Below are 14,020 nucleotides of genomic sequence, written 5' to 3'. Positions count from 1 at the left end.
TACCATACCGTTAGCCTTCCAGAGGCTGAATAATGGATGCACATCTTATTGATTTCATTTTCATCACAGAAGTCCAATGGGATTTATTTTTGTGGTGCTCCAGTACTGGAAGCTCAGTGAGGTGTAGAGAAATGGATCTTTTGGTTTGACTAATGGTTTCCATTTTGCCTACCTGGCAACAAGGGCATGTCATTTAGCGCAGGGCATTCGAGCCTCTTGAAGCTAATGCATGTGGCCTGTGTAGCGGCAGCGAGAGGGTGGCTATACAGGCTCGGGTAACAGCCCACAGCCTCCCCTCACACCTCTCATCTCCCACTCCCAATGGTGCCCTTGTGTCCACAGAAACAGTGCTAGACGAGTCTAATGGATGCTGTAAGTGGAGAGGGTAATGCCAGCTAAAACATATTGCTGTTTTCTAAGAAAAGCATCACTATTACTATTGTTCATAGTTAGAGTTGGAGATTTCAACAAACCTGTATGCCTAGTATTCATTTTCATTGCATACGGTCACTCCGTGATTGATGGGTCAATGACAAAGATAAAAAGATACAGAAAAACAGTTGTCATGTTTCCTTTGATGGTTTTGAAAAACATTTTTCAGATATGTATTTTTCAATGTAAAACTTTTTTTCATTCATAAATACTTTCAATTAAATTTTATTAAGAAAAAAATCGCCACATCATTTCAAATTAACGAGCGAAGGCAAAAATTCATTAATCCAATTTGATACATCAATTTCTTAGGCCTCTGTATTATCAACATGATCAAGATTTTACTTGTTGTACACAATCATCTACATTATCCATACTATATAAAAAAAAAAAAAAGCATATTAAAAATGTAAGCATCAAATTTGATACAATTTTGAGTAATTTGTACATCTCTCAATCATTCAGTTTCGGTGCATATACTGTAACTTATCTTGCATCATGTACGACGTTATTTGGTCAATGACAAATGAATTTTTTTTTTTTCACACTACTCGAGTGCCTTGGATTTAGATGATACAAAAGAATCCCGCATCCAAAGAGCACCGATTTATGGACTTTTTACAGCCCAGCAGCACTTTTTTGCATAATTTGTCAAGTTGTTTCGTATGATTTTGAAAAACTTTTATATGATTTTCAACAAAAGTTTAATGATTTAAAATGTCATGTGGTGTAACCAAGTAAAAATGAATACCGTATTTTTCTTACACCTTGTATATATGTTGTCAAATATATTTTAAATAGGCTACTTCAATAATAATTATTTTGATAATTATAATTTTTATTCATAATAATTAATAAAATGTTTTTAGAGAGTTCACACCACAAGAAATTTTACAACATGAACTAATCTCTGAAAGACTTGGAAACAGTCACAAGGGTTGCCTCATTTTTATGTTTTTTTCTTCTTTTTTTTTCTGCAGGTACACCGCATGCTCCAACAATAAAATAGTCCCATATACTTACGCTGATGGTGATATTATACGCTACAGAGACGCTAGTATTGTGGTGGCAGCAAGTTTCTCCAGATAATGTAAAAGTTTAGGTAATATGAAAGTTGTCGAAGATGTATGCTCAGTTTAAAATGCCATAACCTCGGTCTGAACACAATCACGCTTTAATCACATACTACTGATCTGACAAACACCGGAGGTGTAATTTAAAAGCTTTTTCCTTGAATGATGTCATTGCACCGCTGGGAGACATCATATCACACCGCGAGGTACGAGATGAACATCTCAACTCTGGGGTTACTCTGGTCAGTAACCCCCCGAGATATAAAAGTCACTAGTGCTGGATTTCCTGAAGGAGGGCTGCAGAAAGACTGCCATGACTTTGTTTCATGGGCCAACGTCTCATTTGCTTTGATTATTTAACTTCCCTTTGAGCTTCGGCCAAATGGACCAGTTACACAGAATTCAGGCCACATTTCCGTAGAAGGCAGTTTTGACCCCAGGTTTCTTCGTTCAAATTTTGTACATTTATACTGTTAGGAAGTAGACTGTGTGTCTGATGGAAGGGTTTGAAGGCGTCTAGGATACATGACCATTCGCCCCCCAAGTGTTAGTGTTTTCTCCGCTGAGACTGTTCAAAAATCCCCCAAAAGTCTCTGAATCTCTTTGATCCTTGGGAAAATCATGACTTATTCGACCTTTGTTTAACATCGTGCAGCATGCAATTTTGCTACTGAAACTTTGTAAGAGAGCTTAAAAAAATAAAAAAATCACAGACACAAAACATGAATTCCTGTTAATTCATACTTGTATGAAAAATGAATGAACAGGACAGACAGGTGTATGTGCATATACTCTTGTGTGTAAACATCTGCACTTTATTTGTCCTTTTAAGTGGTATAACATAAGGGATACAGATGCATGAGAATAAGAAGGACTGATACATTAACTTTCTAAAGCCATCTCATTAGGCTTCTCCTCAGGTATCAAATCCGCAGGCCTGTGCCAAGTGTATGTCACCTGCCCATGCAGTACAAAACACTCTCATTGGCTGGACTGGGGGGCGACGGGCAGGCACAGGTAGTTAAAAGGTAGTGATCTGGATGCAGTTTTCTCTAAGAGAAGAGAACGGAGAGGCGGCACGCAAGTCAACGACTAGGTAAGTATTAGCGGTATTTTGTTCTTCAGAAAATTTAAAGGTCTAGTTATTCGGCTTCCGTTTGGCATCCTCTTCAGTGCATTTGTTTGCTGTGTGTGTGCAGGCACTTGTACAATGCCCAATATTGTCCACCCGGTCATCCTGCTGATGGCCTTGCTGGTGGCAACAGCAGGGAATCAAGCATCACTACCTAAGACCACACAGTGGCCACGACTGAAACCCACTAAGAAGCCTCCGCCTCGAGACGAAGGGGGTCCTCCACAGCCGCCTGGCCGCTTGGGGTCCCATCCGATCACCACCACTGTGAGCCCCACCGCCAGCGGCATCACGGAGGAAGTCACAGACTCCATGATGGACGCTTACTCTACTTCCCCCACCGACAGCACCACCTACTCCAGTGATGCTTATTCTGCTGACTACCACACGGAGGCCATGGTTCCTCCTGGGGTTGGCCCTGGGAACTACACGTTGGACTACAATGAGTGCTTTTTCAACTTCTGTGAGTGCTGTCCACCAGAGAGAGGTCCTCCAGGACCGGTGGGAGAAAAGGGATTGCCTGGTAAGAATACGAGTTGTAGTTGTCTAGTAGTTGATATCTACTGTATCTCAGTCAAATGCTTAATTAAACTTTGCCCTGTATTTGTCAACTTGCAAGGTATTCCAGGGGAAAAGGGAGAAATGGGACCTCCTGGACTTCCAGGTCAGGATGGACTCACTGGCGCTCCGGGGCCTCATGGAGGAAAAGGTCTGTATAGTAATATCATGTGTTTGTGTTCAACATAAGTATTTGCAAGAGATGGTCAAAACAGTTCAATAAACAAGAAGTTGATGTTGAGTAACTTACATTTTTGACACAATATTGCCCGTTACATTCTCATTCCAAAATGAAGCCAAAACTACTACAGCATCTCCAAGCAACACACAGGAATCCTGTATTTTTGAACAAACTGGTTGGTGAACCATTCAATGACTCACTCAAAATATATTCATTTGTTTGTTTCTGAATTAATTATTAACTGCATCTAAAATTGCACACTGTCTGAGTAAATATATTTGATGAGAAATTTGTGAATGGCCGTGAAGCAACACAACTAATGCCGTAGTCAGTTATTCAATATTCAATGCAGTGATATCAAAGTCTTTCTGACTACATGATTTTAAGAGTTAGAGGTTTCATTTACAGGCTCAACACTTCAACTACGTTATCACGAATCCCTGATAACAGTGATGATCATTTTTTCAAATTATATTGTATAATTTCTGAAACTGAGTGGTACTATGAGAAATTGACTCAGATAGCTAAGTACAAGAATGAAAAATTAATATATAAAAATGGGGGGGGGGGGGGTGCTCGAGAGACGTAGTTTTTCGTAGAAGTAGACGGATCCTGCAAGTGAGTATGTTTCTGTTCACGCGCTACCACACAGATTGGTGATCTGGGTTCACTTACATGGAAAGCTGATGATATCTGTATCCGAGCGCAATCGATAAGTTTACGACTATTGACTTTACACTGAAAGTAGCATTATGCCGGATCATGGTTCTGACATTTTGTTGCACACGTCTGTGAGACAGTGTTGAGTTTGTGCCAGTTTTCGGATGTACTACTAGTTTTGTTATTGTTAAATGCCGAGGGAGGAGGAGGAGCCGTTCTTACTGTACAGCTAAGTTTGTTGTAGCTGGTTATTGTCTTCACTGCTCCGTAGGCAACCTTGTAGCTCCACGGTTTGTATGGGGTTTGTTTTTTCTACTCCACTTCGTTTGGGGAAGCGGATTAGAGGGAGGGGGCGACATTGAGGGTTTCTTCTCATGACTTTGTGTTAAATGTTATGCGTTTTGTTTTGCTCAATGTAACAACTCCAGTTCCACACAGTCATTATAATAACATTGAATCTTATCTACACTGGTATGTAATATGAGACTTTCAAACTGTAATGTTACCTTAGACAGCTGGAATGTACGAGGCATCAATAACCGGGCTAAAAGGTTTAAAGTCTTTTCGTATTTGCAGTCAGTATCTGCTGATATCATGTTTTTACAAGAGACACACATTAAGCATAATGAACAAAGGCTTCTAAGATGTAACTGGGTCTCACAGGTGTTTCAATCTACGTTCTCATGCAGGGACAGAGTGGCCATTTTGCTCCGCAAAACAATTCCTTTTAAACATATACCTACATTTTTTTCTGTACATACTACATTATTGAACATATATGGACCAAATCATGGACCTAATCTGTCAAACACGCATCTAATAATCGGTGGTGACTTTAATCTGGTTTTAGATCCTGTTTTGGACTGGACCTCTAACCGTTCCATGGGTCATCTGCCCAATTCTGTCGCCACCCTGAACGAATTAATTACTTCATTTGATTTGGTTGATGTTTGGAGGTTAAAGCAGCTGATCGACAGACAATATACTTTTTTCTCTCATGTCCACAATTCATAAGCTCGCCTGTCAGTAATTGAAGCTCGTCTTAATCAACTTGAACATTTACATGCAGATTCCGCAGATCCTGTTCTGCTCAAAGAAATTATAGCACTAAAACTAGAATATAATAAAATTCTTTCCAACCAAGTTAACAATATGCTATTGAAAATAAAACAAAAACAATTCAAGCTAGGGGACAAACCAGACAGGCTGCTCGCTAGTATCCAAGCTAGTAGATCTATCCATCAAATTAGGAAAAAGGATGGAACGCTAGCTACAAACCCTAGGGACATTAATGAGTGTTTCAAGGAATTTTATGAGGCTTTGTATAAATCACGAACTTGCACTGACCCTGCAGACCTTTCCCGCTTCCTCCAATCATTACATCTCCCCAAATGAGATGATATAGATCAAAACGCCCTCAATGCAAACATAACGTTAGATCAAATATTTGAAGCTATCACATTGTTCCCTAGCAGTAAGGCCCCCGGTCTTGATGGTTTTTATAAGAAATACTCTCAAAAACTCGCTCCCCTGATGTTGAGATTATTTAACCACTCTATTGAAAATCAGGAATTTCCACAAACAATGTATGATGCCAACATTTCTTTAATTCTTAAAAAAGGGAAAGACGAAATGGATCCAGCATCATACCGCCCCCATAGCTCTTCTGAATTCAGATTTTCACAAAAACCCTTGCGAGTAGACTAAATAAATGTATAACTAAAATGATTCAATCCGATCAGACCGGTTTCATTCCAGGGCGCTTTTCCTTCTTTAATGTGAGGCGCTTAATGAACATTTTATATTCAAAGTATGATTCTCATTTAAATGTCGCCATCTTATCTGTCAATGCCGAAAAGGCATTCGACCAAATTGAATGGAATTATATTACCTCGGTGCTCCAAGAGTTTGATCTAGGTAAATCATTCTCACTATGGGTGAAAATGCTTTATGCCAAACCCAGGGCCTCAGTGCTTACTAATTTTGATAAATCATCACAATTCACACTATATAGAGGCACTAGGCAGGGGTGTCCGCTTTCACCCTTGCTTTTTGCCATTGCTATAGAGCCCCTTGCTGTTGCTATAAGAAATAACCCACTTATTTCATCTCCTAAGATAGGCCACTTAGAACACCATATATCTCTTTATGCCGATGACATTATTCTTTACCTTGTTGACCCAGAACGGTCTATCCCACCCCTATTAGACTTACTGGAGACTTTTGGAAAGTTCTCTGGATATTCTGTAAATTGGCAAAAGAGTGAATTCATGCCTGTTACTAATAATATTGACCCAGGCTTCATACAAAACCTACCTTTTAAAATCGCAGCAGACAGTTTGAAATATTTGGGAGTCATTTTACCAAAATATGCAAAGGATATATATAAATTAAATTATTTAACTATGCTAGAGAACTTGAAACGTAATATTGAAAGCTGGAGGACCTTCCCACTCTATGGTAGGGCGTGTGAATGCAATCAAGATGGTGACATTGCCCAGATTTCTTTACCTTTTCCAAAACCTGCCAATTTCCCTGCCCAAAACGTTTTTTAAAGTCTCTGTTTCGATTGTCCTGCCATTTGTGTGGGGCTTCAGAGCACACCGTATTTCTAAGTTGCATGTTTGTAAACCAAGGTCGATGGGAGGATTAGGCTTGCCAAACTTCCAGCATTATTATTGGGCTGCAAACTGTAGAGCCTTATCATACTGGAAAAAATCTCATCTTCCGGGGCCTGCAGATGACATTCCATCTTGGCTCACCATTGAACAGAGTGTTCCAAACTACTCTCTTTCTTCTTTGCTTTTTGCGGCGCCTGTGCCACTTAAAAAAGTGGCCAACACAAACATTGTGCTTGGTAGCTCTCTCAAAATATGGTACCAGGTACGGAAAGCATTTGCATTGCCATCTACTACACAATAATGCCTTTAAGCCATCACTTACAGACTTGCAAAGGAATGGTCACCGTGAGAAACTTGTACGTGGAAGGTAAATTTGCCACATTTTATCAGCTGAAGGAGAAATGTGTTCTTCCATCAACACATTTTTTTAGATACCTTCTGTTGAGAAATTATGTTCACACGTCAATCTTACAATTTGAACTGCTTACAGATGAAAATGAAGTATATAAATTGCTTTCTGCCTCCTCTAATGCCCTTAATTTGATTTCCAGTTTTATGGGTGTCTTTACCAGTCAGCTCAGCATATCTACCTTATATCTGAAAGATTCCTGGGAAAAGGATTTAGGCATTCAGATAACCAACGAGGACTGGCTTGAGTATATCAAGGCCATAAATACATGTTCTATTAACTCAAGGCACCAACTAATACAATATAAAGTAGTACATAGGCTTCATTGCTCAAGGGTTAGGCTTAATAAATTTTACCCTTCCATTTCTTCGAAATGTAATAAATGTGAATCCGCAGAGGGCTCTCTGGGACATCTTTTTTGGTCATGCCCAAAACCTTATGAGTTTTGGAGTGAAATTTTCAGATTCTACTCAGTGGCTTATTCCTGTGACCTCTCCCCTGACCCAGCTAACTCCCTTCAGGGCTTAGGCCATCAAATTAAAAAAGCTATCCAATATGGAATGGTAGTAGCTATAAAAATCATCCTTTGTCAATGGAAAAAGGTATCAAAACCACTTTTTAAATCTTGGTTATCTGAACTTTCTGCCACTTTGCATTTAGAGAGACTCAGACACAACCTTTTTGGTAACATTGCTGGCTTTGAGGCCACCTGGGAACCCTTTCTTAAACATTTAACAAATGTCCAAGTTAATTGCTTAAAGGTTTGACCCTTTTACTGTCTGTATTATTATCACATTGCTCGTTCCCACTGGCCTAGAAATAGATGTATGACATCATAAACAATGTGTATAGAACTGGAGGAGCTGATGTACTTAACTGTATATTTTTATTTTTTTCTTGTTGTTGTCTTTTTGTATTGTTCCATGTTGTCATAATGTTGAAATAAAAACATAATATCTAAAAAAAATAAATAAATAAATAATGAACTGTGACAGGGTTGAAATAATGTAGAGTTTTTAGGTTAGTCGATTTTTTTCTAAAATGCTTTAGACATTTTTTTGAGGATTTAGAATTTGTATCTGTCCCTTACTTTTTGTTCAACTCTGTTATGATTTTATATTTTCACAATTAGTGTTTTTGAACAAAATTGCTGAGTGAACCATTCAATGACTCAGTCATTATTCTTTCACAAATCCTACTAGGTCATCCATGTATTTTTAGGCTACTATTTAATGAATACAACAAATTCAGACATGCTAATTTCACATGCTGTTTTTCACCTATTATATAGTAGGGTAGTAGGCATATCTGGAAGCAGAAACTGTGTTTGAACAAATTGGTTAAGAGACTGTTTTGCAAGTAGTTGGTCAGTGAATCAATGTAACCTGCAGAAGGAGAAAGAACTTAGTGGTTTATGATATTATGTTACAACTGTAAGTTCTAAAGCTTCTATACAAAGGAGTGGAAAGGAATTTAGGCAAATACTGTTTACAAAAGGGCCATATTTTTTCTTTCACAGCTTCCACATATGGCAGTTAGTCTATCCAAAGTTATAAACAAAGGATTAGGGGGCATTGACACTCATCTGTTGATTGTGTATACAAATATTCTTGTATTGCAAGAAGAACAAACATTGGAGAAGACCTTGACCTTAGTTAAGGAGAATTACATGGAGTTTGTGTGTGTATTCTCAAGGCTTCTCCTTCTGTGTCCCTACCAAAGAAAAAACTATTACCACGCCTAAATCAAACAGACTAAACTTTCCCTTTCCTTTAGTGCTGCATGCTCACACAAGTTGGCAAAACCTACAATTTGTCTTGAAACTGGTAATGCTAGTTCCCTGGGATTACACAAAAGTTTGTCTGCAAATCTTAGCCTGAGAAAGCTCTTCACTACTGGAATAAATAAATACACCAGTGTTCAGGGTTTTTGTTTTCTTGTAAACCTCTGTGTATTCATAAGGTGGAGATTTTGTTTTTATAAAAAAGTGTAATCAAAGAGTAGATATGCAAATAATTGATGCTTAATAGTTTGATGCTTAGTCATATCCATTGCTGACAATACTAAATGAAGGTATTGAGAACAAGTGCAAACATATCCGGAGAGACCTTTGAGCACTGTGAGCCAAACAACACATTTCCAAAACAGCATGTTCCGTCTTAAACACTGTCCCATTCAACACAATGTTCCATTGTTGTGGTTACTTCAAAGATAATGCTTGTAAGTTTGTTAACAGATGTCCTTTCCTCCTTCAGGAGAGAAAGGTGATCCTGGAGTGAGTGGGCTACCTGGGATTCCCGGTGTCACTGGGAAACAAGGAGAGAAAGGTACATTCATCTGTGACAAGAGCCTTAACCCAGCATTCACTGTATGTTACGCTTGCTATGTTGGTTTATGGACTGTTCTCAGAAAATAGTGCCATGGTTTACTACTACACTGGGGGGAGGGGGGACTGAACTGATCTGAACTGAACTGCTGACACATTATCTGATGTGGAAATTTTAAGAGCATTTATATATATATACATATATAAAACAAAAAACAGCATGTCCCCAGAGAAAATACAGAATTTGTCTTTGTCCCACACTAACTTCAACCTGTTATTATGTGAAACTTTCCACCCTTTTCAAAATAATAGTTTGACATAATATTAAAGGGAGTGACATAAAACTCATTCTGACCCCATGGTTCTAACAAATAAAAGTTTCTTTTACAGGCTTTATAAGTATTTCATTATGTTTACATTCAACTTATCAGGCTCAATATTTCAACTGTTATTGTGAAGCCCTAATAACAACCATTTTTTACTCAGTTTTCTAATATAAAAATTGCAAATGAACTGGGACAGGGTTGAAATACTGTAGAATTAGAATTAAAAACTACTGGTATTTATTATACCATGTTTTCATTGTCGATTTATTTTTCTAAAATGCTTTATATGCATTTTTGAGACTCTAGAATTTGTATCTGTCCCTTACTTTATTATGGACATATATTTTACAGGTTATTTTGCAGCCTTTGTAATTATTTCATTAGTTTATATTGACCTTATCAAGCTCAATATTTGAAGTCCTAATAAGTGTGATCATTTTTTATTTTAATTATGTGTAATTTCTTACAAGGTACACCAAAACTAAACAGTGCTATTAGAATTTACTCCATTATTCAAGTATAAGAATTACAAATGAACTGTCACAGGGTTGAAATAATATAGAGTTTCAGGATTAGAAGTAATAAATAACTTCTGGTATTTATTATTGCATTTTTTAACTATTATTTTTTTTTAATTCTAAAATGCCTAACACTTTTTTTTGAGATTCTAGAATTTGCAGTGGTCCCTTACTTATTGTTCAAACCCTGCTACAATGTGACATTTCTCCCTTTTCCAGAATAATGTTTTGATCTTTTAGACAGATTCAAAGGAGTGCCATCAAAATTTTTCAGACCACACATTTCAAAGAGATGTAACTTTAAGCATTTTGTTTTAAGCATCTACACTGACTTCATCAAGCTCAATATTTCAACTCTGTTATGGCTAATCTCCTAATAAGGGTGATGACATTTTTTTTAAATTATGTGTAATTTCTGAAACTAAGCCATACTATCAGAATTTACTCAGTTATTTAAGTATGTGAATTATAGACTAACTGTGATGGGGCTGAAATAATGTAGAGCTAAATAACTACTGTAAATAACTACTAGGTAGATGTAAATAACTACTGGCATTTATTGTACTGGTTTTCATTATGTAGACATTTTTTTGGAAAATGCTTTTGAGAATCTAGAATTTGTATCCGTCCCTTACTTTCTTTTCAACCCTGTTATAATGCAACATTTCCCTCTTGTTTAAAAAAAAAAAAGTTTAATATTTTTGAAAGGACATTAAAGTTGACATTAAAGTCTTTGAACCTTCTTACAAGGCACACAGAAACTAAGCGATACTATCAGAATTTACTGTTATCTAAATATATGAATTAAAGACTCTGGGATGGGGTTGAAATAATGTAGTTCTTTAGAGTTGGTAATGATGAGTAACTACTGGCTGTAACTAAGCAGGATTGGTTTAAGAATCAAGCAGTGAAAAATACCATATGGTGATCCCTCACTGTTTATGGTGGTTGTGGCACTTGATGTGGGAAAATTTAAATAAGGTTGACATACTGAAGTGTTCAGCAGTAGCCTTTTCAAAGCGTTATACAGTAACAGCTTCCTGAGAATGGGTCTTATATTTCAAATTCCACTTGATGTTAATGTCTGCAGGTGAAATGGGCCTCAAAGGAGACAAAGGAGATACAGGTTTAACCGGGCTGAAAGGAGACCCAGGGGACAGGGGAGAGCCTGGCTGGAACGGAACAAAGGGAGAGGCGGGCGAGCCTGGCATACAAGGACCAGCTGGCCCCCCCGGACCAGATGGCATCAAGGGGGAGAAAGGTGACAAAGGAGACTGTCCATTTGGAGAGAAAGGACAGAAAGGCAGTATGGGGGAGCCAGGGCCTCAAGGGCCAAAAGGAGACATGGGTGTGCCAGGTCTGAACGGCACAGATGGGCTACATGGGGCTAAGGGTCCGAAAGGAGACCCAGGACCCCCAGGTAAGCAGGGAGAGCCTGGTCCTCCAGGACCTCATGGACCACCAGGGCAGAGGGGGATGTCAGGGATGAAAGGCACACGAGGCCTGAAGGGAGCACGAGGTGTTAGGGGATTCAAGGGCCTTAAGGGTGAACCTGCTGTTCAGAAGCGCTCAGCCTTCAGCGTTGGTCTCTTTCCCAGCCGATCTTTCCCGCCACCTGGCCTGCCGATCAAGTTTGACAAAGTCATTTACAACGAGGAGGGTCACTGGGACCCGCACGCCAGTAAGTTCAACTGCACTCATGATGGAGTTTACGTCTTTTCCTACTACATAACAGTGCGTAATCGCCCCCTGCGCGCAGCCCTGGTGGTGAACGGCATTCGGAAACTGCGAACTCGCGACTCCCTTTACGGCCAGGACATTGATCAGGCCTCCAACATGGCAGTGTTGCGTCTATCATCTGGAGACCAGGTCTGGCTGGAGACTCTGCGGGACTGGAACGGTGTTTATTCCAGCAGTGAGGACGACAGCACGTTCTCTGGATTCCTGCTCTATGCTGATGCCACTATGGACTGACGGCCAGGAATCACACTGACTTCTGGATGAACCATTTTAGACCAGTACTTCATTTTGTAGGGGTGAAACAAAAGCCACCTATATTACCTAAAGTACTTGAGACCTGAAATTAGAACCATCTACTAACAGTAACTGTACAGCCACTAATTATTAACGCTACCTGTTTCATGGCAAGGACTATCAATGCTGGATTGTGCTGTAATTTTTTTTTTTTTTATAAGCTGATAATTTGTGGCAGCTATTTTGTAGCTCTTTACATATTTATATAAAAATAGCTAGCAGCTTATGCAATAAAATAATAATGATTTAATTCTGTCTTGCTTTCTTACGACGGCATTTTAGTGGCACGTTAAAAAATAAAAACAAATGTAAAATTACGAGATTAAAGTCGTAATATTTCGAGAATAAAGTTGAAATACTACGAGAATAAAGTCGAAATATTACGAGAATAAAGTCGAAATGTTTCGAGAATAAAGATTATAGTTATAATATTTTGAGATAGGCTATTCTAGCCTTTTGCTCATGCAAATGGCCCGGATTGGGAGCACCAGGAGATATTCAAAATCTCAGTTTTCAAAATCTGTCGGTTTTATAGCGAAATACAAATAACATGTAGGCTATATTGCAATAATGTGTTTGTCAAGTGGCATGTGAGTCAGTCATCTTTCCGATTACAATAACGAACGACCAGACATTATTTGTATTATAAATTAGGCTAAACTGTTTTTTTTTTTTCATGCCTTATGATGTTCCTTCACTTTATATCTTGCTATAAACTTGAAATAAAGAGCAAAAACACATTTATAATTTGCATTTCGTTATAAAACTGACAGAATTTGAAAGCTGAGCTGTGTGTAAAAGCAACAAAGCACAAAATTGTTGTGATTACTGGTTGGCTGGCGCGCTACAAATAATGAATGGAAGACGTTAAATATTATGTCCTCATTTACAGTATACCATGAATAAAATAGTTAGTGAATGGTCACTTAAAGTTTACAGCAGAAAAGACAACAATATAACGTATGTTAACAAATCTGAGTCCACTTCAACCTTTAGAACGTTTTATTGCTGTTTAATTAGACAGGCTGTGTGAGGAATGAAGGTTTGGACGCCACAGACGTTTTTGCGGAGTAGGTGGTGGAATTTTCACAATATTTTTATGAATTTATTCACATAAATACAGTGATCTGTCACGCCACATTAAAGAGCTTGAAAATCACATTATTGTAAGTCACATAATTTGTGTTTCGCTATAAAACTGATTTTGAAAGCTGAGACTTTGTTTTATATTAAAAGCACTAAAAGCACAAAGCTTAAGCTATTCGGTGGCTGGCTCACCACAAATAACGAATGCAATGGAAGACATGAAATATTATTTCTAAGCATACTGTCCCCGCGAGTATGACACAGGGTATGATTTCTGCTAATAATCCCACATATATTTGTAGTGTATTAAAAAATGGTTAAATAAGAGAGCTACAGCGCCCCCCAAATGAATGTCGATTGAGTGTGTGAGCTGATGTTAAGATAAACAGTTGTTCCTGTTCAGTCTGTTAATAAATATCATATTCTTGATATTAAGCTGTTTCCGCGAGTCCTTAAAATTGATATCCCAGTAAGATGATGCGGCCACTCGGACACAACAATATTCAAATCAATTCCGGTGGCCCGGCAACTTCTCCCGGTACTCTCAATGTGGGCCATTTGCATGAACAATATAGGCTATACTCTAAACATATTATACAAAATTTCTACGATTTAAATTCTCGAAACATTTAGACTTTATTCTCGAAACATTTCGACTTTATTC

The 14,020-nt window shown here is 38.2% G+C and overlaps 1 protein-coding gene across 1 annotated transcript; it reads left to right on the top strand.

The window, feature by feature from the left end:
- Positions 1–511: 511 nt before the first annotated feature.
- Positions 512–12,531, top strand: otol1a (otolin 1a). The gene is made up of 5 exons (XM_058755963.1): positions 512–2,601; positions 2,705–3,160; positions 3,257–3,346; positions 9,322–9,393; positions 11,327–12,531. Exons 2-5 carry the CDS (start codon positions 2,716–2,718, stop codon positions 12,208–12,210), a joined length of 1,491 nt encoding a protein of 496 aa, XP_058611946.1. The 5' UTR covers positions 512–2,601; positions 2,705–2,715; the 3' UTR covers positions 12,211–12,531.
- Positions 12,532–14,020: the final 1,489 nt, after the last annotated feature.

The sequence above is a fragment of the Onychostoma macrolepis genome, chromosome 02 (genome assembly GCF_012432095.1).
Source record: "Onychostoma macrolepis isolate SWU-2019 chromosome 02, ASM1243209v1, whole genome shotgun sequence".
NCBI lineage: Eukaryota > Metazoa > Chordata > Actinopteri > Cypriniformes > Cyprinidae > Onychostoma > Onychostoma macrolepis.
Note: the sequence above shows the minus strand (reverse complement) of the source record. Positions and strands in the feature narration are given on the sequence as shown.